Source organism: Delphinus delphis, chromosome 20, assembly GCF_949987515.2.
Source record: "Delphinus delphis chromosome 20, mDelDel1.2, whole genome shotgun sequence".
Lineage (NCBI taxonomy): Eukaryota > Metazoa > Chordata > Mammalia > Artiodactyla > Delphinidae > Delphinus > Delphinus delphis.
In genome coordinates, this window is record NC_082702.1 from 10,003,538 (window position 1) to 10,022,489 (window position 18,952).

Here is an 18,952-nt window from a genome sequence, read left to right on the forward strand (position 1 = left end):
GAATATACTTCCAAAGTTAGGCAAAGGCTCTGAGAATAAGTCCTAGGGAGCTAGTAGAACTCATGATGGTGGTGGTGGTAGGGGCGGGTGTTGAGCCAGTTAGTGAGGTTGCTGACATGGCCTTGAGCCTTAAGAGACACCACAGAGATGCTCCTTGCAGTACCATGTACGAGGAGAACAAACTGGGAAGAGCAAACACACGTGACTTCAGATAGTTGGGTATAAATCATGGTGATGTCTTCCACTTCAGAGAAGTTTGTGCTCCTTAAGCCACATTCCAGCCCCATCTTGCTGCTTAGTTCCCTGCTTTCCACTTTCCTTTTTGCCTGCAGTGTCGTCTGCTCCACCTTACCCTGCCTCATCCCTACTCCTCACCTTAGTTCTCAGAGATGACTCCTCCGGGAAGCCCTCTCTGATCCCCCAGGCTGGGTCAGGAACCTTGTCTGGGTTCCCCCATTCCAGCCCTGGTTACTTTGTTAAAGTGTGAGGGAAAGGAGGACATCTTAAAACCAAGAATATAATAGAATGAAACTGAGTATGTATTCGCTGCTCAGATGATCTGGACAGATGCCGGTAGACCGAGACCCAGTGAATGGGATCGATTCTCTCGGTCCTCTTCCGTCCATGTTTTGTTCTTGGTACTCGGCGATCCTCAGCGATGCCTCCGGCACTGCCTCTCCCGGAGCCCGCCCTCGCATTGCCGTGCGCACGCGCATTATCCAGATTGACTTCGCCTCAGTGGAGTGACGGGCGGGATCAGCCAATGGAGTCGTGACGAAGGTGGAGCAGCACCTCGGGGACGTCCTGCGGATCCTGCCTCTACTGAATATTCATGAGGGAGGCGGGCAGACGCCGCTTCAAGCCGCGACCGGCGCCATGAAGTGAGAGGGGGTCCTGGGTTCACGGCTCGCGAGCGGGCGTGGGGGTCTGGAAGACGCAGGGGCCAGTGGGCAGGCCTCGGGTCCCGGCGGGGCGAGGGGAGGCTGAAGGGGAGGGGTAGGGATAGCCGCGGGGACCCGCGGGGCGGGAACGGGGTTGGTCAGAGACGAGATGCAGAAGGGACCCGGAGACTTCTGGAGAACTGGGGGATATCCGGGGGGGGGGCAGCGGGCCGGTAACCCCTCTCGGTTCGACGGCAGGGGAATGTGGAGTCTGGAGAGGGGCTGAGGGGACGGGGGACTGACCCGGCAGCCCCCGCCGCCAGGCTCAACGTGGACGGGCTGCTGGTCTACTTCCCATACGACTACATCTACCCGGAGCAGTTCTCCTACATGCTGGAGCTCAAACGCACGCTGGATGCCAAGGTGGGTGGGCCGGCCCCCCTGCTGCCCATCTGACGGCGGGGGCTGCCACACGTGCGTCTAAGACTGAGATTGCAGGACGTTTGGAGTTTAGAAATCTGAGGTTCTTGGGAAGCCAGCGCTGCCAAACTTTCTGTTATCTCAAATAATAATAGTTAATAATAGAAGCAGCTGACACTTGTCAAACGCTCAGCTGCTCAGTGGCTGGCTTAGGAAGATAGAGACTTTGGAATCGACTACCCACAGCTGTGTGTCCTTGGGTAAATCACTTACTCTCCCAGTTCTACAGTTTTCACCTTTGTAAAATGGGAATAGTGATAGTACCTACCTCAGCTGAATATGAGGGCTACAGGGGTTAATTCACTAAGTAAGGCGGAGGTTCTCAACTGGGGACCATTTTGACCCCCAGAGGACATTCGGCAATGTCTGGAGACATTCCTCATTGTCGGTACTAGTGGAGTGGTGGTGCTACTGGCATCTAGTAGGTAGAGGCCACAGATGCTGCTAAACATTGTACAGTGCACAGGACAGCCCCCTCACGATCAAATATTACCCGGCCGCAAAATGTCAGGAGAGTCAAGGTTGAGAAACCCTGACGTAAGACACTTAGTAGTAGTTCCAGGCACAGAGTAAGTGCTGTGGAGGTGCTTGCCAAATTGAAACAAAAAAGGTTCCCTACATATCAGACACTGTCCTAAGTATTTAACCCCCAGTTTCTCACTCATCGTCATAGCCATGCTATGAAGAAGAGACTAGGCCCATTTTTAGAGATGAGGATCCTGAGGCCCCAGAGAGGTTGAGCGGTCTTGCCTAAGACCACTCAACAAAAGTGGCAGAAGTGGGGTTCAAATCCACTGCCCCTAGGGCCCAGACTTTTAACTGCTCTGTTGTCCTGTTATTCCAATGGTGGCATTTCGCGGCGGGGGTGGTTTCCCGGAGTCTGTGTCCCTGAAGTTCTGAGAGACTGTGTCTTGTTCCTCCTGCCCGAATCATGCAGGGTCATGGAGTCCTGGAGATGCCCTCAGGCACTGGGAAGACAGTGTCCCTGTTGGCCCTGATCATGGCGTACCAGCGGGTAAGTGACCCACTGGGCCCGTGGAGGGGGAGGAGGCTGGACAGGGGCCGAGGCTGAACCCATTGTCGACGGCAGGCATATCCACTGGAGGTGACTAAACTCATCTACTGTTCGAGGACTGTGCCTGAGATTGAGAAGGTGAGCCTGGGACCAATCCCAGTGCCCCTCACTGTCCCCTAACCCAGCGGTCCCCCTGGCGGTTGCCATCATAGCTTTGGGGGCCTGTGGGAAGCTGGGGAAGGGGCTGGGGCTTTCAATGAGGCCAAGTCCCCCCTTCCTTATCAACTGGAACAGGTGATTGAAGAACTTCGAAAGTTACTCAACTTCTATGAGAAACAGGAGGGCGAGAAGCTGTCGTTTTTGGGGCTGGCTCTGAGTTCCCGAAAGAACCTGTGTATTCATCCCGAGGTGAGTGCCCATTCCTCCCCTCGCCCTAAGCCTCAGGATAGAGGAAACTCTGCCATCCAACCAGGAGTCCTAGATCCCCACCCAGACCAGACATCTCAGGGAGATGTGCAGGTGCCATGCACAGAATTCTCTTCTCACTCATCAAATGCCGACTCATCAGTCTTGGCCCAGGCACACCTCCGCTGGGGAGCCTTCCCACTTTCCCCAGCCTGAGAGAAGTTAAAAAGGCAGCTCCTTGGGGCTTCCCTGGTGGCGCAGTGGTTGGGAGTCCGCCTGCCAATGCAGGGGACATGGGTGCGTGCCCCGGTCCGGGAGGATCCCACATGCTGCGGAGCGGCTGGGCCCATGAGCCATGGCCGCTGAGCCTGCGCGTCCGGAGCCTGTGCTCCATGGTGGGGGAGGCCACAACAGTGAGAGGCCCACGTACTGCAAAAAAAAAAAAAAAAAAAGGGGGCAGCTCCTGGAGGCTGGCAGGTCTGGTTTCCTGATTCTGAAATGTACTAGCCATATACTCTTGCATAGGTGGTTTCTGCTCTCGGGACCTCAGTCCTCTTTTCTGTAAAATGGGGATAATTAATCACCTGCTTCATACAGTTGTTGATAAGATTGGGCAGGGGGGTGGGGTTGGGCGAAATGGGTGAAGGGGTCAAAAAGTACAGACTTCTAGTTATAAGATAAATAAGTCACATAACGTACAGTTGACCCTTTGTATCTGTGGATGCAGAACCTGCGGATAGGGAGGACCAACTGTGCTACGCCACTTTATATAAGGGACTCGAGCATCTGTTAATTTTGTTATCCATGGGGTGGACCTGGAACCAATTCCCCCTTGGATATTGAGGGACAGCTGTACAGCATGGTGACTGTAAGTCATATACTGTATTGTATATTTGAAAGTTTCTAAAAGAGTAGATCTTAAAAGTTCTTATCACAAGAAAAAAGATTGTAACTGTGTATGGTGATGGATGTTAACTAGACTTACGGTGGTGGTCGTTTCCCTACATATACAAGTATCGAATCATGTTGTATACCTGAAACTGATCTGTAATGTTATATATCAATTATATTTCAATAATAAAAAAAAGATTGGGCAAGATAATGCATGTATAGCCCTTCACATGTATGAAGAGCTAAAAGAATTTTAGGAATTATGGGGAATTCCCTGGCGGTCCAGTGGTTAGGATTCTGTGCGTCCACTGAAGGGGACACGGGTTCGATTCCTGGTCAGGGAACTAAGATCCTACAAGCCACACGGCACAGCCAAAAAAAAAAAAAAGAATATTAGAAATTATAGTGATATTAATAAATATTAATATGTGATACATAGAAAAATAGTTGTTATCGTTAAGTTACAAAACCATTGGGGTCACTGAGCTCCAGGCATGGTTTTAAGTGCTTTAGTGTGGTAATTCTTTAGTGCGGTATAATATATTCCAAGAATGTATTTTTTATTTATATATATATATATATTTTTTGTTGTTGTTACATTATTTATTTATTTGTACCAGGTCTTGGTTGTGGCATGTGGGTTCCTTACTTGTGGCTCACCAGCTCTTTAGATGTGGCACAAGGGCTCCCCAGTTGTGGCTCACGGGCTCCTTAGTTGTGGCATGTGAACTGTCAGCTGAGGTATGCATGTGGGATCCAGTTCCCTGACCTGGGATCGAACCCGGGCCCCCTGCATTGGGAGTGTGGAGTCTTAACCACTGTGCCACGACGGAAGTCCCAGAATATATATTATGTAATGTTATTTGTAAGAATGTATGAGAAATAATACAGATAGTGGATGATGACTAAAGAGCAGTGGCACCCCAGCACTGTGTTGAAACCCATGGATGGGAATCTTTGCCATTCTTGGTGATGCTGTAGTGCAAAAATATCCCTGGCTCTTTCTTTTTGGACAGCCGACTTTGTGCCATCCTGCTGTTGCTACGTGGAATTAAGGAACATAACTCTATTCAGCCTTTGTTATCCGATAGCAAGGAGGATTGGGAGATATGAAAGCTTCCACAGACTCTGGAGCAAAATTTCAAGATGCTTTCTTTTAAACAAAAGTTTAAATTATGACTTTAAGTCTAGAGGCATAAATGAAGAGGAACCATGTAGCAAATGGATGTATGCGTGTGCCCAGAACACGCTCAGGTGGTGGTTCTGTCCCCCTTAGGAAAGTGAGAAGTTGAGAATTAATTAACTGGATTAGATTTTCTGGAAATGTGGTAAGTGTATAAGTAGTATTCTGCTGTATGTCAGGATGGTATCTTAGTTGTCTCCAGAGATATAGAGTGACCTGGATAATGCTAAAGATTGCGACAGATAATTCCATCTTGGTTTTGTCCCTCCACATGCCTTCTGCCTTGGAAGGATTTAAAAGCATAGCTGTAGTTTTCATTTGGATTGAATTTAGTTCTTCAAAATAGATTTGCCATTGGGTCTTTGCTTCAATCCTAGATAAAGTTTTCATAGTTTTAAAATACTTTTCTGTGGGAGCATACATGACACTTAACATTGTGTACCTTGTACAATGTTTTGTTTTTTCTTCTGTACGCGGGCCTCTCACTGTTGTGGCCTCTCGCGTTGCGGAGCACAGGCTCCAGACGCGCAGGCTCAGCGGCCATGGCTCAGGGGCCCAACCGCTCCGTGGCATGTGGGATCTTCCCAGACCGGGGCACGAACCCATGTCCCCTTCATCGGCAGGCGGACTCTCAACCACTGTGCCACCAGGGAAGCCCATTTTTCTTATTTATTTTTGGCTGAGTTGGGTGTTTGTTGCTGGGCGCAGGCTTTCTCTAGTTGTGGAGAGCGGGGGCTACTCTTTGTTGCAGTGCGCACGCTTCTCATTGCTGTGGCTTCTCTTGTTGTGGAGCACGGGCTCTAGATGTGTGAGCTTCAGTAGTTGTGGCTCGTGGGCTCTAGAGCGCAGCCTCAGTAGTTGTGGCACACAGGCCTAGTTGCTCTGCAGCATGTGGGATCTTCCCGGACCAGGGCTTGAACCTGTGTCCCCTGCATTGACAGGTGGATTCTTAACCACTCCGCCACCAGGGAAAGCCCAATGTATTTGTTTTTTTTGTTTTTTTGGGTTTTTTTTTGCCATACGCGGGCCTCTCACTCTTGTGGTCTCTCCCGTTGCGGAGCACAGGCTCCGGACGCACAGGCCCAGCGGCCATGACTCACGGGCCCAGCCGCTCCACGGCACGCGGGATCTTCCCGGACTGGGGCACGAACCCGCGTCCCCTGCATCGGCAGGTGGACTCTCAACAACTGCGCCACCAGGGAAGCCCCAATGTATTTGTTTTTTTATGTGATTTTTTTGGGGGTATTTATTGTCTATTTGTTTGTTTATTTTTGGCTGCGCCGGGTCTTAGTTGCAGCATGTGGAATCTTCGTTGCAGCATGTGGGGTCTTTAGTCGCGGCATGCCAACTTCTTAGTTGAGGCATGTGAACTCTTAGTTGTAGCATGAGGACTTACTAGTTGCGGCGTGCGGAATCTTAGTTGCGGCATGTGGGCTTCTTAGTTGAGGTATGTGGACTCTTAGTTGGGGCTTGCCGGCTCCTTAGTTGTGGCATGCAAACTCTTAGTGTGGCATGCGGGATCTAGTTCCCTGACCCGGATTAGAACCCCGGGCTCCCTGCATTGGGAGCAGGGAGTCTTACCCACTGGACACCAGGGAAGTCCCATACGACGTATTTATATTACCTAATTAAAAAAAGATAAAATGTAAAGGCATTTAAGAAAGAGAAAGAAGTAGTATAAGCCTTGGCAACTAGGGACTTCCTTGGTGGTCCAGTGGTTGAGACTTCGCCTTTGGTTGGGGAGCTAAGATCCCACATGCCTGGCAGACAAAAGACCAAAAAACATAAAAGAGAAGCAATATTGTAACAAATTCAGTAAAGACTTTAAAAAAAAGAAAAGCCTTGGCAACTGATGGAAAGGGAGAGGGAGGGGTCACAGCCTCAGAGCCTTCCCTCTGGTGAGGGAAAGGTTCTGTTCTGAGGACAGGGAGCCCTGGGCTGTGACGGTGCCACCAGTGGAGCCTCAGAGGGCTCGGAGCAGGGCACAGGTAAGGCAGGTTCTCAAACTGCGATCAGAGCCTCCTCTGATTCTTGGACCTTGCCAAAGTTCTGGCTGTTTTAGCATTTTAAAAGATAAAGCAGAAAAATAAATAAATAAATAAAGGTAAAGCAGGACTTGCCTGGCGGTCCAGTGGTTAAGCCTCTGTGCTTCCAACGCAGAGGGTGCAGGTCGATCCCTAGTTGGAGAATTAAGGTCCCACATGCCGTGTGGCACGGCCAACAAAAAAAAGATAAAGCAGTTATCCTTCATCTACATGCTAAAGAATCTTCAAGCCTTAATAGTTTGAAAAATTGAGATGTAATTGGCATTATATAGAGGTTAACATTTTGAAAAGAATGAGAGCCTAACAGCTGTACCACTCTTGCATCCCTGTAGTAAGTTCTCGGTGTCTTAACTGTTTAATAACAAAGCAGATTGAGGTTAGAGTTTTCCACAAATGCCCAAGTCTCACCCCGGTTGGAATAGGACGGCCTCCTATCCCGCCTATCCGTTAGGCGTTGAGCCCCGGGTTCAAGGAGTGGTTGGGCCTCTCAGCCTTTCTCGGTGCTAAGATGCTCCCTGGCCCCTCAGGTGACGCCCCTGCGCTTTGGGAAGGACGTCGACGGAAAATGCCACAGCCTCACGGCCTCCTACATAAGGGCACAGTACCAGCGGGACCCCAGCCTGCCCCACTGCCGCTTCTACGAGGTGCCTGCGGGGCAGTGGTGAGAGACAGAGGGTGGGACCGCTAGCAACGGCCAACCTCCCTGAACCCCAGGTACCCTCTCACCCATAGGAATTTGATGTCCATGGGCGCCAGGTGCCCCTCCCTGCTGGCATCTACAACCTGGACGACCTGAAGGCCATGGGGCGGCGCCAGGGCTGGTGCCCATACTTCCTTGCCCGATACTCAGTGAGGAGGCCAGCAGGGGTCGGGCAGAGGGGCGTGTGTGAGGGTTACAGGCTGCCTGCCCATCTGTCTATCTGCCTAGATCTCCCTATTGGTCTGTGCCTGTATCTGTTTGTCAGTGTATCCGTTTGCGTATATGTATTTGTGCCTTGCCTGTGTCTGTCTTGCCTCGTCTCTGCGTGCCTGTCTGTGTCTGTCTGTCCATCTGCCTGTGTCTCTTGCCTCGCCTCGCCTCTGTGGGCCTGTGGGGCAGTGGTGTGGCATCGTGGTGTGGACGGCGGTGGCAGGGCCCCAGGGCTGGGTGCTGGCAGACGGCCCGGGCTGACCCTGCCCGCCTCGGCCCCCAGATCCTGCACGCCAACGTGGTGGTCTACAGCTACCACTACCTCCTGGACCCCAAGATTGCCGACCTGGTGTCCAAGGAGCTGGCCCGCAAGGCCGTCGTCGTCTTCGACGAGGCCCACAACATTGGTGAGGGAGGGGGCCAGGGCAGGGAGGCGATGCCAGCCCCTCAGGCTGCCGCTGCGTCCACCTGCCTGAGCCTGGCCCACTGCCCGCTCTCCTCCAGACAACGTCTGCATCGACTCCATGAGTGTCAACCTCACCCGCCGGACCCTGGATCGGTGCCAGGGCAACCTGGAGACCCTGCAGAAGACGGTGCTCAGGTGGGGATGCTGCAGCCGGTAGGCCCTGGCGCCTGACCTGCCCCCCAAGTGTCCCCAGCTCTGCCCACACCTGGTCTCCCCGCAGGATCAAGGAGACGGACGAGCAGCGTCTGCGGGACGAGTACCGGCGCCTGGTGGAGGGGCTGCGGGAGGCCAGCACCGCCCGGGAGACCGACGCCCACCTGGCCAACCCCGTGCTGCCCGACGAGGTGCTGAAGGGTGAGCCGTGGCCTGCCCCCGCGCCCCCCACACCCCTGCCGCTTGGACCCCCAGCGGCGCCTGGCTGAGCCCCTCTCCCCGCAGAGGCGGTGCCGGGCTCCATCCGCACGGCTGAGCACTTCCTGGGCTTCCTGCGGCGGCTGCTGGAGTACATCAAGTGGCGGCTGCGCGTGCAGCACGTGGCGCAGGAGAGCCCGCCCGCCTTCCTGAGCGGCCTGGCCCAGCGCGTGTGCATCCAGCGCAAGCCCCTCAGGTGCGGCCTCCGCGGCTGGGGGTGGGGGGCGTTGCGGCCGGCCCTGGCGCTCGCTGAGCCTCGTCCTCCCAGCCTGTGGCCTGGGGTCCCCGTGTCACCAGCATCAGGAGTAAGGGAAGAGTGGGGGGCGCGTGTGTGGCACTCGTGGGGCAGAGCGGGCAGGTCCGCGAGCTGGTCCTGGGGCCCTGGTGGGGAGGCGGCACATGGCTCCATCAGAGAATTTACCTGAGGAGAGTTTGATGGAGGGGCTGTGTACAGGGGGCGGGCAGGGTGGAGGAGCTGACGGGTGGCGAGGCCCCTGGGCCCTTGCTAGAGGTCAGAGGTGTTCCTGCCCCAGGCCCCAGGGGAAGGGGAGGGAGCGGCCCTGGGGAGGGGCTCCTGATGAGGCTCAGCAGAGTGGGAGCCGGGAGAAAATGGGGCCCTCCCCCCAGACCCCTGTCTCCTCCCATCAGTGCCTCTCATCGTCCCCCCTGCGACCCCGGCCCCCAGCCTGTGGGCCGGAGCAGCCCCTCAGTGCGATCTGGGGGGCAGGGTCAGTCTCCCCGTCACAGGGCAGGCAGCGAATGGACCTGGGAGTGGGGATGGAGTTTCCTGTGCTTTTCCTTTGCTGTTTTGCATAAGTCATTGGTCTTCTCTGAACCTTAGTTTCCTCCTTTGCAGAGGAGTGGGGGCTACTCTTTGTTGCGGTGCACGGGCTTCTCATTACACTGGCTTCTCTCTTTTTTTTCCTTCTTAATTCATTTATTTATTTTATCGTATTTATTTTTGGCTGCATTGGGTCTTCGTTGCTGCACCTGCGCTTTCTCTAGTTGTGGTGAGCGGAGGCTACTCTTTGTTGCGGTGTGTGGGCTTCTCATCGCGGTGGCTTCTCTTGTTGCGGAGCATGGGCTCTAGGCCCACGGGCTTCAGTAGTTGTGGCACGCGGGCTCAGTAGTTGTGGCTCGCGGGCTCTAGAGCACAGGCTCAGTAGTTGTGGTACACGGGCTTAGTTGCTCCGCAGCACGTGGGATCTTCCTGGCCCAGAGCTCGAACCCGTGTCCCCTACGTTGGCAGGCGGATTCTTAACCACTGCACCACCAGGGAAGTCCCTCCTGTGGTGGTTAAATGACAGGGCAGTGATGCCAGGAACCTACCCAGTCTAGAGCACTGATGATGAGCTAAGTGCTTTATGGTCCACATCCCATGGAATCTCAGTATGGTCCACATCCCATGGAATCTCCTTCCCTCGTGGTCCAGTGCAGTGGTTAAGACGCTGCCCTTCCACTGCAGGGGGCACAGGTTTGATCCCTGGTTGGGGAACTAAGGTCCCACATGCCACGCGGCCAAAAAAAAAGAAAAAAAATACTGTCAATACAGTGTCCTTGCCTCGTGCTGCAGATGAGGACGCTGTGTCCCGCAGAGGAGAAGCCATCGTCCAGGGCCACACAGCACTGCATATGGCAGGTGTGACTCGAAGCCCGGCCTGTAGGGCTCCAGGGCTCCTGGCTGCTCTGCCTCTGAGGGGGTGGGGAGCCCTCGGCGTGGCTTCAACTTTCTCTCACAGCTGAGAGACTTTTGAGGACAGAGGGAATCTTAGTTAGCCACATGATACGTGTTCTGAGTGCCTGCTCTGTGATGGGGACGCAGTGATGACTGAGACAGCCCTGACCCTGCCCTCCTGGGGCTCACAGTTCAGTTGGGGAGACAGACCCGTCCCAGATAGGGCCAACCCAGGGCTGGGATGGGGGAGTCCTGGGGGCTGAGGGAACACAGAGGGGGCACCTGATCGAGCTTGGGGGAAGAGAAGACAGACTTGAAGAAAGGAGGTTCAGGAGGCCGGTTTTAAACTTGACCGTCTGCCTGGCTCCAAAGCCAGGTTCTCCTGCCCCACCGCCTGTCCCCGAGGGGTGAGAGCCTCCAGCTGGATGGCCTTGCGTGTACGGCTCTGTGAGGGTGTGTGAGATTGTCCTCTGTGAGCCTGTGGGACTCTGACGCTGTGAGTGTCACCGAGGGAGGTGGGTGTGACTGAGACACTGCGAGAGGTTCCGGGCATGAGTATATGACGGTGTGGCCATGCGGGATTCACGTTGTGGCTGTGGGATGCTGGGTCACCCCTTCTGACCGAGTACCTGCATGTGAGAGTGTGATCTCATGTGACATGACTGCGACTCTGTGGGCCGTGTGACTGTTGCTCCGTGTGTGCCCTCGTGTGGCTGTGGCCCCGTGGGACATGCACTTGTACAAGGTGGGGACACAGAGGTGACTGACACAGACCCAGGCCCTGCCCTCACGGGACTGCCAGGCGGCGGGGGAGGCGGTGCGTGACCACGTCCTCTGAGGGCGAGGAGGGGACTCTGGGGCCCGCTGCCTTCCCTCAGCCCATCCCGCCTCCCCGCCAGGTTCTGCGCCGAGCGCCTCCGCTCGCTCCTGCACACCTTGGAGATCGCAGATCTCGCCGACTTCTCCCCTCTCACCCTCCTGGCTAACTTCGCCACGCTCGTCAGCACCTACGCCAAGGGTGAGCTCACCTCTCCTGCCTCTGCCGGGGGCCCGGAATCGGGACCTAGCAGAGCCTGGAGGGTTGCCCCTGGGACTCGGACTGGCGGGACCTCGCAGGGTGGGGCTCGGGAGTTTGGGCTTTATTTTGAGGGCAGCGGGGAGCCACGAAGAGCTCTCGAGTGAGCAGGCCTCGCGCTCAGGTTTGCGTATTCAAAGGTTCCCTCTGGCTGCAGAGTGGAGAAGTATGGGGGTGGGCAGAGGCATGAGGTGAGGCCGGAGAAGTTCTGTGGGGGGTCTGCTCGCTCACACCGGGCGGTGGGGTCAGGGGTTGGTCATGCTGCTCCCAGTGGCGCTGGGGAGCCATGGCAGGTTCTGAGCAAGGGAGAGGCAGGGTCAGATTTGTGCTTTAGAATGTTTCTTCTAGTAGAGGCTGGGCCAGCGCGGGAGGAGAGAAAAGGAGGGGCTGGAGAGAGATGTGGGAGCTGAAGCGGCCGGGACTTGGTGCCTGGCCGTGCGGGCCGGGGGGAGAGGAGTCGAGGAGGATGCTCGGATTTCCAGGGGAGAGGGGAGCCTTCCCTCCGCTTCCTCAGCTTTAAGCTGGCCAAGGGCTCGGTCTGATCCCCGGGGATTACTCCTCTATCTAGGAAACTAGGTCAGGCCTGCCTGATGTCCTGCGGCCTGGTGTGGCCTTGGCAGGAGGATAGTGAGTCCGTCTCCCCCACCCCAGGGCCGATCGGCAGCAAGTCTCACCGGAAGCTTCCTTCTGCGCCCATCCCTCCGTCCACCCCATCTTGCCTCTCGGTCTGTCTTTCTCCTCTGTTCCCCACTTCGCCGTCTCCCAGCACCTGACATTCTTTATTTGGAACGTCCTTCCCCACGTTCCTCAGCCCTCAGCTGTCTCCCCCTCATCCTTCAGTTCTCGGTTCCGGAAAAATGCTGCCGCCTCCTCCAGAAAGCCCCTTCTGACTCCCAGGCTGGGCCAGGCCCCTCCTCTAGGCTCCCCGTCCCAGCCTTGCCCACTCAAGAGTGGTCACTCTGTGGGGACAGGTCTGTGTCCCCATCACTGGACTGTGAGTCCTGAGAGGGCAGGACCAGGGCTGTCTCAGTCACTGCTGCATCCTCAGCACAGGGCTAGGCACAGAGGACTTGATTTTTTAAAAAATTTTTACTAAGTGAAATAGAATACGTGGATTCATTCATTCATTTATTGGTTCAACAAATGGGCCAGGCCCAGCACTGGGGAAGTGGCAGGAACCAAGAAAGACCTCATTCCTGACCTCCCAGAACTTATGTGCTAGCTGGGAAGACAGGGAGCCGAGATGCAGACACAGGTAAGGAAGATGATTCCAGAAAGTGATAGTTTTCGTGAGAAACAAACATGTCGCCATGTTGGAGAACACCTACGTGGCTGGCGTGGCTTTTCTGAGGAGCTGACGTTTGAGCTGAGTTCCGAATGACCAAATGGAGCCAGCTGCCTCGGGAAGCTTGCCAGGCAGTGGGGCAAGTGCAAAGGCCCCGGGGTGGAATGAGCCTGGTGGTTTTGAAAGTGAGGCAGGAGGCCCGTGAGCAAGGAGGAAATGGGGTCATCGCGGCAGGATCCCACAGACAATTCTGGACCCTGGGAGGAGTGTGGGGGCTTCTGAGAAAGGGCAAGTTGTGAACTGACTCAGGATTTCACAGAGTCCCTCTGGCTGCTGTGAAGGGAGCAGGGGTGGGAGCGGGGAGCCCAGTGAGGAGGCGACTGCAGTGGTCTAGGCGGGAGGTGATGGCAGCTGCACTGGGCCGGGGGTGGAGGAAGTGGGCAGCTAGACTTTGGAGGCAGAGCTGACCAGCCTCCTGATGGCTTAGACAGACAGGTGGTAGGAGAAGGTTCGAGACTTTGGCTTGAGTTGGGGGGTGGGCCCCTGCAGCCCCGGGAGAGTGAGGGGTGAGCCTTTGGTACTCTTGGCTCAGGGTCCTCTGAACGTTTGCACAGGTGTCGGCCCTGGGGAGAAGTGGGCGGGTTGGGGTATATTTTGGACTCGGATGCCTGGGTTTTAGGTTTGGGCTGCTGGTGGCTGGTCCCATTCACTGAGGAAGGTGGGGGGAGGAGGACTGGGGTGGAGGGAGAAAGTGGGGGGCAGAGGTGGGGGGTGGCCTAGTGGGCATGGTCATGACTGGCGCCCAGGGAATCTCACCGGCCCCCTGTAGGTTTCACCATCATCATTGAGCCCTTTGACGACAGGACCCCAACCATCGCCAACCCCATCCTGCACTTCAGGTGAGACCTGACCCCAGAGGGGGTGTGAATGGACCACAGGGGCCTGAGCCCCCCAGCCTGGCACTCACCACCCTTGTCTTCTCACAGCTGCATGGACGCCTCGCTGGCCATCAAACCTGTGTTTGAGCGCTTCCAGTCCGTCATCATCACATCTGGGGTGAGGGCCCTTTTGGCCCCCAGACCTCCACGGGGGGACTCCTGATTCCTGCCCAGTCCTGCTAAGATCCCTCCTGCTGTCCCTGGTACAGACGCTGTCCCCGCTGGACATCTACCCCAAGATCCTGGACTTCCACCCCGTCACCATGGCAACCTTCACCATGACATTGGCTCGGGTCTGCCTCTGCCCCATGGTGCGTGGGAGAGGGTGAGGTGATGGGGGAGGGGAGGTGGGAATGAGGGCTGCCTTTCCTCCCTCTGCTCCCTGCCACTTTTCAGGTAGCTGTGGGATTCTGGATTCAGACAGACCTGGGCTTGAGTTCGATGCCCCAAGCCTTAGCTTTCTCATGTGTGAAATGGGAACACCCCCTCTGTGATCTCCCAGGGTGGTTGAGGGGATTGAGTGAGATAGCAGGTGTGAAAGGCCTTTGTGGCCCAGGCCTTGCCCGGTTCATCGTCTGGCTGTGACCTTGCTAAATGACCTTTCCACTCTGCCTTGGTCCCCTTCTTTGTAAGATGAACATCGTAACATGGGCCCTCAGTTTCATATCTGAAGTCCCTGGGCTGGATGTGGTTTTTTTTGTTTGTTGTTTTTTGTTTTGCTGCGCCACACGGCTTGTGGGCTCTTAGTTCCCTGATCGGAGATTGAACCCGGGCTCTCAGTAGTGAAAGCATGGAGTCCTAACTACTGGACCACTAGGGAATTCCCCAGATGTGTTTTAGAATTGAGAATTTTCCAGACTGGAAACACTGCCAGTGGGGTCTGGGCAAGTCCCTCCAGTGAGAGTCATATTTCAGCAAACGTTTTGCAGAGTCTAACTAAGGGAGATACGTCAGGACTCTGAATAGGCTCAGGGCAGGTTTCGCTGCTGTAGGAGTTCGTGCCAAACTTAAACATCTGGAGTTTCCAGAGCGTTTTCGCTTCTGAATTGCCCTTCAGGGGTTGTGGACTGGTGCTGACCATGGGCCATGTACCGCGTCGTGCTTCTGTGAGGTTGCTGGCGGCGTTGCACAGTGGCTGTCGAGCTGGGGGTGAGAGGCAACTTCCTGAACCAACTGGCTGGAGGCCGGCACGGGCTAAGAGGGTACTTGCTGCTGAGACACATGGGCAGACTTCGGTTCAGTTCAGTCCCTGCTGTGACCTTGGGCGGGCGACACGACTCGCCTTTTGTGAGCCTTAGGTTATTCATCTGTGCCATGCAGATAACAGCGTAGCTGAGGGTTCATTCAATGGCCCTGTGTCTGTAAAAAGCTTAGAACAGCGCTAGCAGGCCGCCTGCACTCACACGGTGGAGCGGTTGCGGCTGTTTCCCTTATCGTGACCTCTCTTGCTCTTTCCAGATCATTGGCCGTGGCAATGACCAGGTGGCCATCAGCTCCAAGTTTGAGACCCGGGAAGATATCGGTATGGTACCCACAGGGGATGGTTTGTATGGGTCCCAGGAGGGGAGGTGGAGCAGTCAGCGTGGGCTGGGTCATGATGCAGTAACAAATACCCCCGCATCGAAGTGGCTTCAGGCAGAGGTACTTCTTGCCCACAGTCCATGCCATCGTGGGTTGGTGGGGGCCTGCCCCATGTCTCGTGCTGGGAGCTTCCACCATTGGACACATGACTGTGGTGCTGAGCTGTGACAGGAGGGATCGTGGTGAATTGTGAACTGCCTCGTAAAGGTTCTCACCTGGAAGTGACATGTGGCCCTTTCTGCATTCGGCCGTGGCAAGTCACATGGCCACGCCTGTCTTCAGGGGTTTGGGGGTGCCGTCCTCCCAAGGAAAAGCAGAATGTGTTTGAACAGTCCTACAGAGGCCTCAGTGGGGTTTTTAGGAACCCAAATTCAAGACAAGCCATTAGACAGGAACGCTCCGATAGGGAGTGGGGAGGTGGACCCAGGCCAGGAGAGAGTCCAACCTCTGACCCCTCACAGCGGTGATCCGGAACTACGGAAACCTCCTGCTGGAGATGTCCGCTGTGGTGCCCGATGGCATCGTGGCCTTCTTTACCAGCTACCAGTACATGGAGAGCACCGTGGCCTCCTGGTACGAGCAGGTACGCCCAGCTACTCACTCCACAGAAGGCCCCTGTCTCAGCTCTTGGCTCTGTTCCCCTGTATGTTGGCTTCATTCCTGTTGTATTTTAAATGGTGACATGTATCATAGGTGATAGGACAGCATATAAAACACAGATGGACAGTTTAAAGAATAAATAGCGTTCACTCTTCTCCCAATATCCAGGTTAAGAACTAAGACATGAGCAGCCTTGCTGGGCCCCTTCCTCAGAGATGTGGCCCTCAGGAGAGGTGACCACATCCCACCTTATGGGTTTTTGGGGTTACTTCCCAACAGCCTCTCCAGCTTGGTGTCGAGACACTGGGTAGCAGGTGTGACTCTAGCTGGGTGCTGCGCCTCTAGAGGAAGGTTCTGGAGAATTAAGGCTGGATACAGGCTCAGGGCAAAGAACCTGCAGGAGCCCCTTCTGGGGAGCGTGTGGGTGAGGTCATGGGGAAATGGAGCTCACCACGGCTGGGCACTGGCAACCCAAGAGGATGTGGATGGGGAAGGGGCGCCCTGTCCTTTCTGATTCTGAATGCATCACGGGCCCAGCTCTCGGGGAAGTTAGGGCGCTTCTTTGGGCTGAGACGAGTGAACTTGTCTAATGTTAGCACCAGGCAATGTGTGGGAACCTCATTCACGCACAACCAAGACCTTGGTCTTGTCGTCAGGCTCTTTCCACACAGTGGGAAAGGCGGCTGTCAGCCACCTGAGCGCCACATCCTGTGTGCCTTGCGTGTCTTATTTAAGAAGCCTTTGCCGACCCCAGGGTCCCGAAGATGGGCTCCTGTGTTTCCTTCTAGAAGCTTTGTAGTTGTAGCTTTCACGTCTAAGGGCTGTGAGGTACCTCAGATTTACCTTTGTGTATGATGTAAGGCAGGGGTCAAGATTCATTTTTTTCCCATATGGAAATCTAATTGCTCCAGCCCCACTTACTGAAAAGAGCTCCCCGCACTGAGTGGCACAAGTGACCATCTGTGTGTGGGGGGGTGTTTCTGGACCCTCTGTTTTGTCTCACTGGTCCATCTGTGTATCTGTCCTTTATTCGTACCACACGTCTATTTCAGTGTCAAATATGAAATCTCAAGTCAGCCTCTGATTGGCTCTGCCTGGCCTCTCCACCTATCACCTGCATCCCGATGGGCCATCTTGAGCCACATGCCTGTTCCATTCATCCAAAGGATGAGGATTGGTCCCCTCCCCGGGTCACGGGGTTTTCCAAAGAAGTGACAGTACCACCACCCTCCCCAAGTCTCCAGTGGGCAAGCTAAGGCCTGGGGAGAGAAGTGGTCTGTTGCACGGGAATCTGACAGGACTCCCCTGTCCTTTAATCCTTCTGCCAGCCCACACCCTGACCTCCCTGGTGTCTTTCCCTAAGGGCATCCTCGAGAACATCCAAAGGAACAAGCTGCTCTTTATTGAGACCCAAGATGGGGCTGAGACCAGTGTTGCCCTGGAGAAGTACCAGGAGGTGGGTATTACCGGGGGAAGAGGAAAGCCCAGGGTGGAGAGGGGCCAGAGGAGGCAGCTCCGAGGTGACGCATCTCGTGTCCTGGCCTCCCCTCCCCAGGCCTGCGAGAACGGCCGTGGGGCCATCCTGCTCTCGGTGGCCCGAGGCAAAGTGTCTGAGGGAATTGACTTTGGTGAGTGGACTAGGCTCTCCCCTCCCCCAAGCGCCTGCGTGGATGTCTGGCCATTTCTGCTCCCCCAGGGGACCGGCGGCCCATAGCCTGGGCACGCACGGGGGCCTCCCCTTCCTTCCATCCCTGGGTGCTCTGCAGGGCCCTTGGGGTGCAGTCACTCAAATAGCATGAGCTCCCGGGCCCCGCGAGCTCAGCCCTCTCACTCCCCGTGTCCCGCAGTGCACCACTACGGCCGGGCCGTCATCATGTTCGGGGTGCCCTACGTCTACACCCAGAGCCGCATTCTCAAGGTGAGCAGCGCCTGGGGGCGGTAGGATGTGAAGGCCTCTGTCGGGCCCTCTCCTTAGGACTTGTGTGAGGAAGGGACGTTGCCCCCGCCATCTCTGCACCCGCAGGCGCGGCTGGAATACCTTCGGGACCAGTTCCAGATTCGAGAGAACGACTTTCTGACCTTCGATGCCATGCGCCACGCGGCCCAGTGCGTGGGTCGGGCCATCAGGGGCAAGACTGACTACGGCCTCATGGTCTTTGCCGACAAGGTGCGCGTTCCGGGGCCCCTGCCAACCAGGCGGTTCCCCCAGTTGCGGGTTCCGGGGCCCCGCCAACCAGGCGGTTCCCCCAGTCGTTTCCCCCTGCCAGGGTCCTGACATCCTCCCTCTCCCACTCACAGCGCTTTGCCCGGGCCGACAAGCGGGGGAAACTGCCCCGCTGGATCCAGGAGCACCTCACCGACGCCAACCTCAACCTGACCGTTGACGAGGGGGTCCAGGTCGCCAAGTACTTCCTGAGGCAGATGGCACAGCCATTCCACCGGGTGAGCCCGCGGCGCCTAAGCTCCTCTTGCAGGAAGGGCCCTTGGCTTTCTCCCCGAGCCCCGAGCCTAGCCTGCTCCCTGCCCCCGACAGGGGTTTGTGTGCACCGGCGCGCCAGGCCTGGGAACTGGAACTGCGGGGAGGGTCGAGGGCTACAGCCAGAGCGTGTGTCTCCAGTGGGAGCCCCGAGCTGGCCGTGGGCCTCTGGAAAGCCAGTCCTTCTCTAGCTTGGACACAGCTCTCTGGCTGCCGCCTCCCTCCCTCGGCCCATCTTCTGGTTACAGGGACGGGGGTGCCCTGGGTTATACAGGTGTTTTGAAATTCAAGCATCCTGTCCTGTAGCCCCCCCGGGCGGGCCACCTGTCCCTACTGAGTTGTGGACCCCTGTGTTAGGAAGTGCAGCAGCTGACACCCTCCCCTGCCCCCCACCAGGAGGATCAGCTGGGCCTGTCCCTGCTCAGCCTGGAGCAGCTGGAGTCGGAGGAGACGCTGCGGAGGATAGAGCAGATCGCTCAGCAGCTGTAGCGGGGCGGGGGCGGGGCCATAAAAGGAGTTGGCCGCGACTCGTGAGCCTTACCTGGCCCTGGGTCCCAGTAGCTTGGAGGGCGCCCCCGGGGGAGGCGCTTAAAGGTCCCTGCAGGACACCTCAGGCGGACGTTCTGGCTGCCAAG

The 18,952-nt window shown here is 56.1% G+C and overlaps 1 protein-coding gene and 1 non-coding gene across 2 annotated transcripts; both read left to right on the forward strand.

The window, feature by feature from the left end:
• The first annotated feature begins 842 nt into the window (after positions 1–842).
• Positions 843–18,949, forward strand: ERCC2 (ERCC excision repair 2, TFIIH core complex helicase subunit). The gene is made up of 23 exons (XM_059999328.1): positions 843–881; positions 1,205–1,304; positions 2,299–2,376; positions 2,452–2,514; positions 2,671–2,784; positions 7,428–7,544; positions 7,633–7,749; positions 8,094–8,217; positions 8,315–8,411; positions 8,497–8,630; positions 8,715–8,883; positions 11,262–11,380; positions 13,552–13,621; positions 13,709–13,778; positions 13,870–13,971; positions 15,119–15,182; positions 15,703–15,824; positions 17,205–17,297; positions 17,397–17,469; positions 17,689–17,759; positions 17,865–18,008; positions 18,140–18,283; positions 18,714–18,949. Exons 1-23 carry the CDS (start codon positions 877–879, stop codon positions 18,804–18,806), a joined length of 2,283 nt encoding a protein of 760 aa, XP_059855311.1. The 5' UTR covers positions 843–876; the 3' UTR covers positions 18,807–18,949.
• On the forward strand, positions 4,598–4,736 carry LOC132417346 (small nucleolar RNA SNORA46). The gene has a single exon (XR_009517790.1). It is a non-coding gene; the product is annotated as a small nucleolar RNA SNORA46 (small nucleolar RNA).
• Positions 18,950–18,952: the final 3 nt, after the last annotated feature.